General features: G+C 46.1%; 1 protein-coding gene across 4 annotated transcripts in view; it reads left to right on the forward strand.

The window, feature by feature from the left end:
* The window catches only part of LOC135902333 (midasin), a 369,755-nt gene that overhangs the window by 319,069 nt on the left and 38,035 nt on the right, over positions 1–12,651 (forward strand). For all 4 annotated transcript variants that reach the window (XM_065432311.1, XM_065432313.1, XM_065432314.1 and 1 more), the window contains 3 exons: positions 2,551–2,666; positions 2,730–2,802; positions 6,943–7,129. In XM_065432311.1, the coding sequence (XP_065288383.1) occupies positions 2,551–2,666; positions 2,730–2,802; positions 6,943–7,129 (376 nt within the window). The remainder of the gene's footprint in view (positions 1–2,550; positions 2,667–2,729; positions 2,803–6,942; positions 7,130–12,651) is intronic.

Below are 12,651 nucleotides of genomic sequence, written 5' to 3' on the forward strand. Positions count from 1 at the left end.
CACGCAATAGGGGCTTTGCTGATCGCAGCAGGTGACACTGCATAGTATTCCTCAGTGGTTCTAACATTGTGGTTTCGGAGCCACCTGTACTTATGCGGCCATGAACACGGCTAGCTATACGATACACTTTCGGCGAACTTAACACTACTTGAATGTAGTGTGGAAAAAAAAGGAAGAAAATGAGAAAAATAACTGAGCGCTTACCGGAAATTTACTAGTCGCGTGTTGACGGCGGTACATCAAACAACTCATGGTCTAGGCTGCCTGCCTCGCGCATCGGAAAAGTCATTCCTAACGAGGTGGAACTGATACTGAATCGCTGCCCAAGACTGAGGCGCCAAATTAGAGAAGAATGCCTAGGCAGAGACCTTCACTCAAAGGGCAAATCCTCAGAGTTGGGAGACGGGCCGCTGACAATGGTGCTGAGCCACGCGTATGAAAGGTGTCCTTGGAAGGCGGCCTTGCTCTATGCTTGGAAAGCGTCTATACATCACCTCCTTTAAGCTACAGCGCATTCGTCTGCGATTGGTTAGACATTGTTTGTACAGTTCGCGCGCGGAATCTATTGAGGTACCTTTTACCGCCGCACTTGCAATACAGTAAAAGCTCATTAATTCGGATCTCACGGGACCGGAAAAAATGTCCGAATTATCTGAATGCCGAATTAACGAATGAACAGGAAAAACCACATTAAAATCAAGTTGGAGTAGCATACCTTTATTTACTTAAGTATTTTGCAATAGTCGTCTGTTTTTTTGCGCAGATTCCGGCTGACATCACAATTTTTCTTAACTCTTCCAAGTGGCCGACACCTCACAAACTGTCGGAAGTGCTCCGGCAAACGTCCTCCAATATCAAAAGCGCCTCCGTGACTTCTCATGAGGTGCGATGAGGTCGTGGCTGCACCTGATCGCATGACTCTTCGTCTGAATCATGGTCTTCCAGGGCGTCCGTGGCATCATTAATAATTTCTTCATTGGTCAGGACACCAATCATGGCGACACATTCATCAATCGCGATGTAGTCCTGAAGGGTCACATCTCTGGGAAGCACAGCATCGTAGGTTGGGGAGTCGTGATCGGTGGACTCGACTGACACCTCATCGGCTACTGCCGCATGCTCGGGCCTCACAAAACCGCTGATGACACCAAAACCGCCGATGACAACAAGTGGCAAGCGCTTCGTGCCAGTCATATTGGCGGCAAGAAACACAGTTATCTTTTGCTTGCACTTTTTGCCACCAATGCACGGGGTCCCCTTTGAAAGTCACCGTTTTGTTGGGCAGAGCTCTGAAAAATAGAGCAGTTTCGTCTGCATTCAACACGTCACTTGGTTCACATGCAGCAATGTGCTCAAGCAGTTTCACATTTTTCCACTGGTTGGTCACGCTTTCATCAACGCTGCCCTTTTCACCGCACACTCTTCTGAAGCTCTGAACGTGTCAGTGTTCATCATTGCAGCGTACTTTTCACCTTGTGCCATGATGAGAAGTCCGCTCAAAGGCAGATGCGCATTGCGACAGTCAGTAACCCACTAGAGCAAAGCTTCTTCGAGCTGGAGATGAGCTGCGGTTCGCAACCGCTTTCTTGATGCATGAAACTCCTCGCTTTCGAAGGCTTGAAGAATTTGTTGATTTTTATGTATGTTCCAAACGTGCTCTGCTTTACGTTATACTTGGTCATAACATGCTGTCGCAGTTCGCTGTTCTTCAAAGCCTGCACAATTTCCACCTTTGTCGCCAAGTTCTTGGCTTAGTACTTCTGCCACTTTGCCGGCATTGCCATCACTGTAGCGTACTATGGTGGTGGCATGCAAAACACAGTCACTACGAAAAAGGAAAACTCTGCAAGAAGAGATGATACCGACTCAACAACACAAGGGAAAATGGCATCGAAGGCGCAGTGGAGCGAAGAAAGAAGACACCAGTGTTCGGTGATGCTGCAATCGCCTCCACTAATTGATTACGATGGTGATGCCTCTCAGGTTTCGGTTTCACTCCTGTCGTGCCAGCGCTGCTTTACCACACTTTCGTGTAGCGGCAGCCATCAGCATTTGTCCGAATTAAGCGGTGCAGGGCTGAATTCTGACAAATTAACGAAGGTTTGGTCCCATGGACTAACATGCACTTTGGCCGGGACCAATAGAGCCGTCCAAATTATCCAAATTTCCAAATTAACGGGAGTCGCATTAACAAGCTTTTACTGTACTTGTAATTTAGCAGTTGCGAACGCTCACTCATGAACTAGGCGTCCCAAAAATGAATTACTCAAAGGCCGAAAGAGCACAGGCATCACGCAGTGGTCGCAATGCTTTCGCACTCGTCTACTTGGGGACAACAAAGTGCCCCTTGAATATTTTGTCCCCGTGGTCGTTGGCCAGATAATTGCATGACTTACCGGTGGGTGAGTCATGCACATTTTAAAAGTGAGACACTGGAACTGGGATCTCGAAAAATATAGCCACAGAAAATATAGTTGCAGCTTTACAATGAATGCATGTCAGCATACTTGGCAGCGTTGCATGAGATCTCTTGCGCATTTTTGTCGCCAGGAGTTTGACCCACAAGTGATGGAAAGGTGCTGTGGATTTGTGGGCCACTTGGCCACCCTTGCTGTGGAAGACCGCAGTCGTTCCTGTGATGCAATTCACAAACTGGAGAAGCTGCAGTAAGTAGATTGGAGAGGAGTGATTGCCACATTTTCCTTATTGTGCTTTTCCCATTTCTGTAGGAATCTAGCAGCTTCTCTTGAAGAATCTTCAAAAGGATCACTTCTACAACAGACCTTCCTTGACCGATGGAAGGTGAGTGCTCGAGCAAGCTTGTCAGGCAGCCCTGTGTTTTCCTTTAAAACGTCTGTACAAGCACATGCTCTCAGCTTTGTTTACTGCAGCAAAGTATAGCTGTGACAGCCACTGACAAGTGTAGCAAGCTGCGCTGTCAAGTTGTGCAAACTATCTCATTGCAAACTACTATTCTTACACAGAATAGATCAAGCCACTTGCTTGTCATAGGAATCACAGACAAGGGCATTTGTATGTGAATGATAGCTCAGTCCAACATTTAGTCCAACATGTTTCAGTGAACAGTTAAACATACATAGATGTGAAAATTAAGGGGGCCTTCTGTGTGTGTGTCTAGTCTGGAAGTCCAGCTTGCTTTCCAGGTTAACAAACAGTCATTACGTACACAACATTATGCAAACCCCTTCTGCAATGCCGCAAGGGGCACCCATGGCAGGCTTGGCTAGACAAGGCAAACACAGCATATAAGACAATGTGTGTTTATTACAACACAAGAACCACAAGCAATGGTGTAAATGCAAAGGAACTTTCTCCCTGCAATGATATTTTGAAGTCAGTCTTGCCTCCATTGCATTTTGTCTAGGAAAAGAGGTCACACAGGACAGGAGAGCAGAAATATATGTGCTGTCTTTAACTAGGTCTAATTCTGAAGAGCAAATGACTTTATTACCTGGCAGACCCTATGTATGCATCCCCTGTTAGCCAACGGGTGGTCCCCCTTACTGACGGAACTTGCACATGTTCTTTTCCCCCGCGTAAATGCCACATGCATAAATGCCAAATGCTTTTCGAAAGAAAAGCCTCGTAGTTGAAGAAAAATACGACAAATTTTTCTTCAACTTTTCGAGGAACCCGTATGGGTTTCATTTGTAGCAATTGCTACAATTGGATGGATGTCTAATTTTCTGTTAATTACTTCTCTCCACCTTGCGGATTTCCACAGAACCATTACATCAAGCTCTTGCCTTTGCTTCGAGTTGTTGACTAATTCGACTTTGCCCTGCCATCTGCTAGCTGCCTGCTTATCTCAGATAGTAGAGCAGCTGTCCTGGAGGAAAGGTGGTGGTCCCGTGTTCGAGTCCTGGACCAGGATGAATTTTTCTTCAACTGCGAGGTTTTTCTTTTGAGGAACTCGTATGGGTTTCCACTGCAGCAATTGCTACGATTGGGTGGATGTCTCATTTTCCCTTAAATAATTCTCTCCACCTTGCCGGTTTCCCACAGAACCTTTATGTCAAGCTCTTGCCTCTGCTTTGAGTTGTTGACATTCGACTTTGCCCTGTCATCTGCTAGCCACCTGGTTAGCTAAGATGGTAGAGTGGCTGCCCCAGATAGGCGGTGGTCCCAGGTTTGAATCACGGACCAGGACGAATTTTTCTTCAACTGCGAGGCTTTTCTTTCGAGGAACCTGTATGGGTTTCCTTTGTAGCAATTGCTACAATTGGGTTGACGTCTCATTTTCCCTGAATTAAAATTGTCTCTTTGAGCAGAGCTTATCACTTACGTTGCCGGCAATGGGCAGACACATGTGCAAAGTCATTCTTGCCCAAGGACATTTCACACTCCCTAATTCTTACACTGATGCGCCAGCCAGTTTGCCTTATGTACACTCGCCCACACTTGAGCGGGCGAGTAAGCATACTGATGTATACACCATATTAGTCGTGATAGCAGCCCACATTGTGTGAAAGGGCACGTGTTGCATTAGCGAGCCTTCGATTACAGTTTGTCACCAGGAATTTACCTAGATAGCGCGATACGGTAAGAGATGCCCTGTATCCACATGGCCTGTTGTGCGTTCCTCGATTGACCATGTGATCGCCTGTGTCGCTTATATTGCTTGATGTTGTGGGATTCTCGCCCGTGCTCTTGGGACAAAGAAACGGCAACACAGTAGGGCAAACAATCACAAGGGCACTTATTGCACCTTTCATAGACTAATGCGAGCTAGCCGAGTTGCTATCCACAAACATGCCAATGGGCGCGCGACAAATCGCGGAAGTCCGACTCACCGCAACCGGATAACGAGCGAATACGTTCGCCCTATGCTGGACACAACGCCTGATCATTCGCGTGTACGGTCACGCGAACGGTGGCGCGTTCGAACGAGGTCTCGCGAGATAGTCTCGCAGAAGCACAGATCGGAGCACCCGCGGAACCTCCGCGCCGCTTGCCGAACCCGAGCCAAAGAGGAAAAGCCTTCACTTTTTCGTGCCCAAGTAACCCCGCTGTTAGGTGGCGTGAGCAGAGCCACACTCACGCCATCTCTCGCAATGCGCTTCAACCATACCGACTGCCGCGGGCACGAAGCCACGCGGCGAAGGTGGATTACAGGAGACGGGAGGTTTGCGGGTAAACAACATATTAGGGGACGCGTGAGAGTCGTGCATCCCCACAAATGTGTGTTTCAGTAAACTTAGTTGTGAGTCAGCGCTCGTCCTGTGTTCTTTCACTCTGTTGTTTTGCTTACACTGTTACCATTACGAATAACGTAGTAATAATTTTATTCAGATCAATATACAAGACTGGCATGCGACATCTGGATCCTTAGCCATAGGCTAATTATGTATCCATGCAGTTATACAAAGAAAAATAAACGATTCAGATGCAGGCACAATAAATTTTGGGGGCGGGGTATCTAACATACAAAAAGGAAAAAGAAAAGAAAAAAATGCAACCAAACAAAAGCCAATAAACTATGGTGCAGACCACCGCAGGAGCAGAAAAGCCACGGCCCCTCTCGGCTCGGGAGCGTGCCTTTCCCCACATGCCGATGACACAGCCATCAGCACCCAAAAGCGGAAAGGCTTAGTTGCTGTCCAAGCTCCTAAGTGTCACCCACGATAGGAGCCCCCCACCGCCAGTGAGGCAGCACATATCTGAGACAAGACCCACGGCCTCCCTCCCACGGCAACCCGCACACATACATGCTAGTGATACGAATACATGAAATGGTTACACAAAAAAGAATGTATACCAACTTGTCCAACTTTCCACCTTAATACGGTAATTACATTCTAGCATTGTTGGGCTACTTGTGTATCCTACATGCAGCAAGCATTTTGCGTTAACTTAAACCAAGTTTGTAGGAGTACATTTATCTAGGCCATGTAGTTACAAAGGACCCAGATCACGAGAAGGAGGTCTTCAAATGGGTTAGAGTGCACATAGAAGGAGAAGGCATTCTCAAGTCATGAATGGCAGCTTATTGATATTCTTAAAAAGAAGTATACCACCTGTTTTCCACTTTGGACAGCATTAATTTAGCAGCCAAAAATGATCATTTGGTGCCTCAGTGGGTAAGACCTCTTCACAGTCCAGTTTAGCAGCCAAACCATATTTGGAAGAGTGGAATAGCAATTCGGCAATTGAAGCAGTGGTGCAAGCAACAACCTTGATAGTGGCAACTTTGTTCACAGTGGTATTAGGCAACATTTCGGACATCTTGCTTGCTAATAATCTGATAAATCAAGCAGGACACCATCCAGCATGTGAAATTTTGCACATTGGTTCTGTGGGGTGCGTGATAGTGCAATGGAAAATCAAGCAGGCTTGAAGTGGCGGTTGGCACACTTCTCCCCACATCTGGGGTGCTAAGTGGTGCTTCATTGTGTCATGTTAATGAAGGACCTGCATTTCTACTCATGGGTGATAAGGAACAGGTTATTAGCAGCTTACAGGGCCTCTATTTTACTAGCAATTGCACATGTTACTCTAGCTCAGAAATATTAAATTTGATTTCAGTGTATGGTGCCAAGTTGCATGTTAACCATAAACACAAGTTGGTTTCTTTCTGGTTTATTACTCTTTCTTTACTTTGTTTTATTTTTTTATGTATTTACTTATTTATTACTGGTGGGAGGGGGGGGGAATCTATAAAAGCAGCCATGATAGTCATGTTGGTGGCCATGTTATAATCATGCAAATGAAGTATTGCATATACCTAGTCAGATTATTTACAGGTGGGCTTTACAAGTGTGCTTTACAGTAAGTTCTTGAGTGCAGATCATATTAAGAATGTTCAACTCATTTTGTGTTAATGTCTCTTTTCGTTTGCTTCAATGTCCTTATTTTTGGAAGATGACACAATTTTTGGCGTCCTTGTCTTTTTTATGAACAAATGTGCATGTTGGCTGGCAGGACAAGCTGGCCTTAGCAATCTTCCAGAGCACCTGGCAGCTGGAACAGACATTGGTACTGCTCAAAGCCTGGCCAAAGCCTGCTGAACCGGTTGAAGACCCAATTGACGAAGCCGTAACCAAGCTTCAACCACAGCTAGCATTGCTGCAAGAGTGTGGGCAGCGGCTGTCACATCCTGCCTTCAGAGGTAAGACAGGATGTGCTGATTCTCTCTGAAGCCTCTTGCTGAGAGACTGCTCACCTTATCAAGACAACTGCAGGTCACCAATGCATCTTATGGCAACTACAAGCGTTGTTCTTATGTGGAAACTGGCACACAAAGTGACGGTGGAAGACAGTGGGTAAAGATTTTTGTCCTACAGTGCAGTCCACTTACAGCAATATCACATATAACGAAATATCATTTATAACGATGAGTCAGCTTATGTTTTAGGGCTATGAGAAAAAAAAAATCTATATAGTATAACGATTTGTTATGACCACATGTCAGATACAGTGACCAAGATTTTGCTTCTGGATGTTGTTTTCCATGCAAACTGAGCTTGACTTTTGTGTTGCTAAGCTCCCTTTAAACGAACAATGCCAAGACGGTGCGAAAATTTTGCCTACGCAAGTTCGTATCTGTCGCCATTCCCATGCAGCCTGTCCTGCTTGCGCAAGCCACGGAGAGCATTGTGAGTTGGCGCAGCACGTCAGAAGATGGGGCCAACTGCTTTGTATCCAACAGATGGGTAACATTTTCATTGGAATTCTTGCCACCAGATGACATAGCACCAGAATGCGTCCAAAGCAAGGTCACCCTCATCCACAAGAGAGCCGTAGACCCTGAGGTTATGGGCCGGTCACAGTTATATGTGCCTTGTACAGGGTTTACGCCAAGGTACTGAAAGCATGTATGGGAGCTTGGACAGAGGTGAACAGCCACCTCACAAAGCTCTAAAATGGATTCCGCCAGGACGGAGGGCTGGAGGATAACCTGTCTGTCCTGTGCCAGTGCATAGGAATCGCAAGATAGGAATCACATTATTGTTATGCTGCTTCCTAAACGTGGCGAGGGTCTACGATAACATCCCACATCAATAGCTACTTCAATACCTGCAAGATATTAATACGCCACATACATGGACAGCTGTTCTTCACCGCCTATACAGGGGCAACAAGGTCGCTACAACCATCTGCGGCATCAAATCGCATGAGGTAGACGTGGACATAGGGTTAAAGCAAGGATGCTCGTTGTCCCCACTGCTATATACGTACTACAGGTGAAGTGCAAGCTTCTGAAGTAGGGGCTGGGCTTTACCCTCAAATTCGTCGGGATAGGTTGTAGGCAACAGTGGAATTTGCCCGGGTTAGTTTTTACAGATGACATCGCACTGCATCTTGACAGTGTTATGCAACTGCAGACACAGATTGACAGCTGCACAAACAAAATGGCGGTGCTTGGACTTGTATTCAACACCAAAAAGTCTGTGGTGCTGTGCTTGCATGGTGGCTCGGAAGGCACAGGAGCACTGATGTTTCCATGGGGCCAGGTCGTACAGTAGGCAACAGAAGCAAGGTACTTCGGTGTGAATCTCTGTACTCAGCGTGAATACACACTCTCACATAAGGAGCATTTAGGCAAATCGTCAAGCCGCGCCGGAAATGTCCTTCACAAACAAGGGCTCTGGGGCTCTGACCGCTTGCTTATGGTTGGTTAATTATGAAAAGCGGTGCACGCCCTGCACTTAGCTTTGCCAATGCTGTGATATGTCTGGCAGCTCAAATCCGGGAATGGCTGGAGCGAGATCAGCAAGCGATGAAGTGCTTAGGAGTGGGCTGTTATGGCAGGGTCACCAATGAAGCTGTACAGGGATACATCGGCTGGTCAAGCTTTGAGGTCAGGGAAGCGCGCAGCAATATTGCATATGACAGTAGACTGTGGCTGATGGCAAGGCGACACCTGGCACTTAAGGTGTTCAATAACATAAGTACGAACTGCATCCGCACAAGCTGGATGAAGTGCTTTCAACATCTGCACTGGAAATTTGGCTTTTTCGGTGACCTTCTGCATGATGATAATGCACAAAAATGGGCCAGAGTGATTGACAACTGGGTACACCAACAGGAGGCAGAGGCAAGGACATTTGCCCGGAGCCTATATATAACAACAGCATTGGCAGTGGACTGTTGCTCGAGGCTCGAGCATGGGCCATAAGAACTCTAACCTACTGCAGGCGCTTCGAAACCACTGTCAAATGCACACTGTTTAGGATATGCGCTGAAGAATACGAAGATGTAGAGCGCAACACGAAGTGGTGTGCGAGTCTCCAAACACCACTGCTAGAGGACACGATGCTCCCAACTGCACCAGGTTTTTGTTTGAATGGAGACGGTACCAAGGGCCCAGCAGCATCAGTGACAGTGACTAAGCACCGTCTCGGCAGAGTGATGGATGCTTGTCGTACTGGTTGTACTGCTGAGCAAAGTGCATAAGTGACATGGCAGTGCAGGATGGATTTGTATGTTTATTTATTTATCTATTTATTTGTTCAGACCTGGATGACAGTATACCCGCCAGTTACAAAGGGACGGGTCACAAATCATCAGCAGCAGCAGCACCACCACCACCACGTCGCCACTATCGTGCTCCATACACCTCCAGAGAAAGAGAAAGAAAAAAGACGAAAAATACAAAGTGAAGTGGCATGGCGCTGCCTGCCCTTTTCTGCAATCTCTCTCTCACTCTCACTCACTCACTCACTCAACAAGAGTGCAGAAGCAGCTCCGAAGCAATGGGCAGGCCAGTTTTTAGATGGGGCCAACAAAGCTCAAAGCTGTGTTGCTTGAGACAATGCTGCAAATTTTGCAAGACTCAAGTATGAGCTTCTGTAGTCAGCAATATCGACGATTCTCAAAAACCAGGATCATGAAAGCTGGAACCAGTGGCCATGCTGATCAACGGAAAAAGGCTAAAGGCCAAACTACACATACGCATGCTGGCCCATGAAAGCTCGTGAGTAATGGTGGTCTGAGTCCAAATGCACACCAGTGCATGTCCAGTTGGCCCTCGAGATGTGCTCATCCGGGTCATGTCATCTGCTCAGCTTGCTTGCCATCCTGTAAGTACATGTTCCATGGTTGGTGGATTGACGTACAAAATGTTTTGACACCATAACCATTAGCTCTGTTTACATGCACGCAACAGGAGGGCTTCGTCTCACCTGTACACTTTCCCTGCATTTACCTTGCAGCCTCCTTAGCAAATAGCAAGGATGAACATCCTCATTGATGTTCACCTGCAGCACAGCGTCTGCTCGGCCTCTACTTGGCGTTTGCTCGCTACCATCATCACATACCATGCTAGAATGGGGTAGTAAATTAATCATGCAGTGAGCAATTAGGCCATTTTAGTGTTCCGCATCATCAACGCATCACCAGTGCTAATGCTGTGGCACCATCCGCTAACTAGAAATCAAACTTGTTTTAAGGCTCAGCACCGTGTCTGTAGTCCTATCAGTATGAAAACAAACAGCCTATCTCAATAATTACGGTAAGACATACCTAATGCTTTGACCTCAGGTTGAGTCAAGACTTAGCAATGACAGATTTTGTCACTTGTTTCTTGCTGACAGGGCGAAGAGCCAGTAACAAGCACAAATTCAGATCAAAGCGTGTGGTCGCTGCTGTATGGGGGCTGCCCCATTGCTATAGGTGATCATGGTTAGGGTGACTATTACAGTTACCGGCAGTAACTGCCACAATAATTCCCAGTATATGACGTGCATGAGCAAAGGCCATAACATGTCTCATATCGCTCAACTGCCACAATAATTCTTAGTATGTGACATGCATCCGTAAAGGCCATAACAAGTCTCGTATCGCTCTACCGTATCGTGTAGTGAGCAAAAATAAAACTCTCTAGTGCAGCCAATAATCTGCCAGTTACGCCCGGAAATATTTACCACTGTGCAAGGATATTGCCTGTGTACACCTCGTACCTTGGCAGGGCTGTAAGGTACTTGTGGGATGGAGTATATGTTTGTGTGGGAAGGATATCTGAGCTCGCACTGCACTTCTGTCCTGTCCTGCACCATCTGCACAATCGTAAGGTGTGTGGGCGCGAGCTTTTGCACGCCGGCAAGCATACGTGTAGTCTGGCCTTAAGGGCCCTTTTTCACCCTAAGCATGTTCAGAAAGATGGGCTTTGTGTGCCAGGGCAAAATCCCCTATGATATGTAGTGAAACCAACAGGGTGGAAGGTGCTGACGTTTCTGAGCTCTAGGAGCACATTGCAACTGATGACGAAACATGTGGTGCTTTAGTGGAGGAGTTTCTGAGTGCAGATAGTGCTGCCTCATTCTGCGAAGAGATCTCTGACAAGGCGATTGCTGTCGCGACAGATGATGCCATTATGCGATGTAGGCGACAACAGCAGCAACATGGAGAATGGCCAGCTTTTGACCCCCAACCCCAATGTTCACGCAAAGTGTGCTGGCGTCGATTGATGGTGGTGGTGATAAACTTTATTGAAAGGGGGAAGGGTAAAGGGGGACATGGGGACGATTGAGTCACTCATTGATTTTGTGCGTGCTAAAGGATTACCACCAGTGTTTGCACAGCAGCTGGATGCAATGCACATTGTGGTTGTAAACCTGAAACTGCAGCAAAAGCAAGTACAAATTTCTTACTATTTCAGCACACCTAACACTTGACGTCCTGTAAGAAGTATAAATAAACATTTTATTTTTCACAGCCTACTTTCTATGTTTGTTTTTTAGCCCAAGTGGCAAACTTGAACTACAAATTACAAAGGTATATTTTTATGCGAAGCATATTACTGAGCTCAACCCAGCTCCTCAGGCGCGGCGGTGTCGCCTTCAATACCACGTGACACCGTGACGTTACGACAGAGGAGAAACGGGACTCCAACTCGCGCCGTCGCTCGCGGCGTCGCCCCCCGCATCGGACGCGGTGAGCGTCGAGCAACGCAGCGTTCGGCGCGACAACGAAATGTGCGCCTGAGCAAGCGCCGCACGCCTGAGCCGACGCCGACGACACCGGCTTTTCTGCAACATGAGCTCCATAACGCTGTCGCGTTAAAATAAAGGCTAGTACGCTTCGCATCCTGGGCTTAACCTTAGCTAAGCCACAGCCATTTTTTTACGGCAGTCCAGATATAGCAATTATTGGCTACAACGATCAGATTTTTAGTTCGTTTTGATATTATTATAAGTGGTCTGCACTGTATACACTTGCTTCCCCTAACTGGGCAACCTTTTACATTGTGCAACGGATTCCTGCTATACTCAACTTTCAACACATGAAGAGTATGCAAATTTGGTTTGAATGATTAGAAGTTAAGATTAAGAGTTTAATTTATTTATTTATTTATTTATTTATTTATTTATTTATTTATTTATTTATTTATTCATTCATTCATTGATTCATTCATTCATTTATTTGTTTATTTATTACATACTGCCAATCCCAATAGGAACTCTTGCAGAAGGGAAAAACAAAAACAAGAAAAACAATTACAAATAAAGAAAGTGTCAATACGCAGTTACATAATTTATACAATGTTATTTGTGGTTGAGGGAGCAAAAGTCATATGGTAAATACATTATGAACAGACATACAGCACATAATGATCACATTCAAGAATTACATTCAAGTACATAAGAAAAGTACACAAGATTTTAACTGTGGGTGGTACGCAAGTGATCT

Source organism: Dermacentor albipictus, chromosome 5 (genome assembly GCF_038994185.2).
Source record: "Dermacentor albipictus isolate Rhodes 1998 colony chromosome 5, USDA_Dalb.pri_finalv2, whole genome shotgun sequence".
NCBI classification, from domain to species: Eukaryota; Metazoa; Arthropoda; class Arachnida; order Ixodida; family Ixodidae; genus Dermacentor; species Dermacentor albipictus.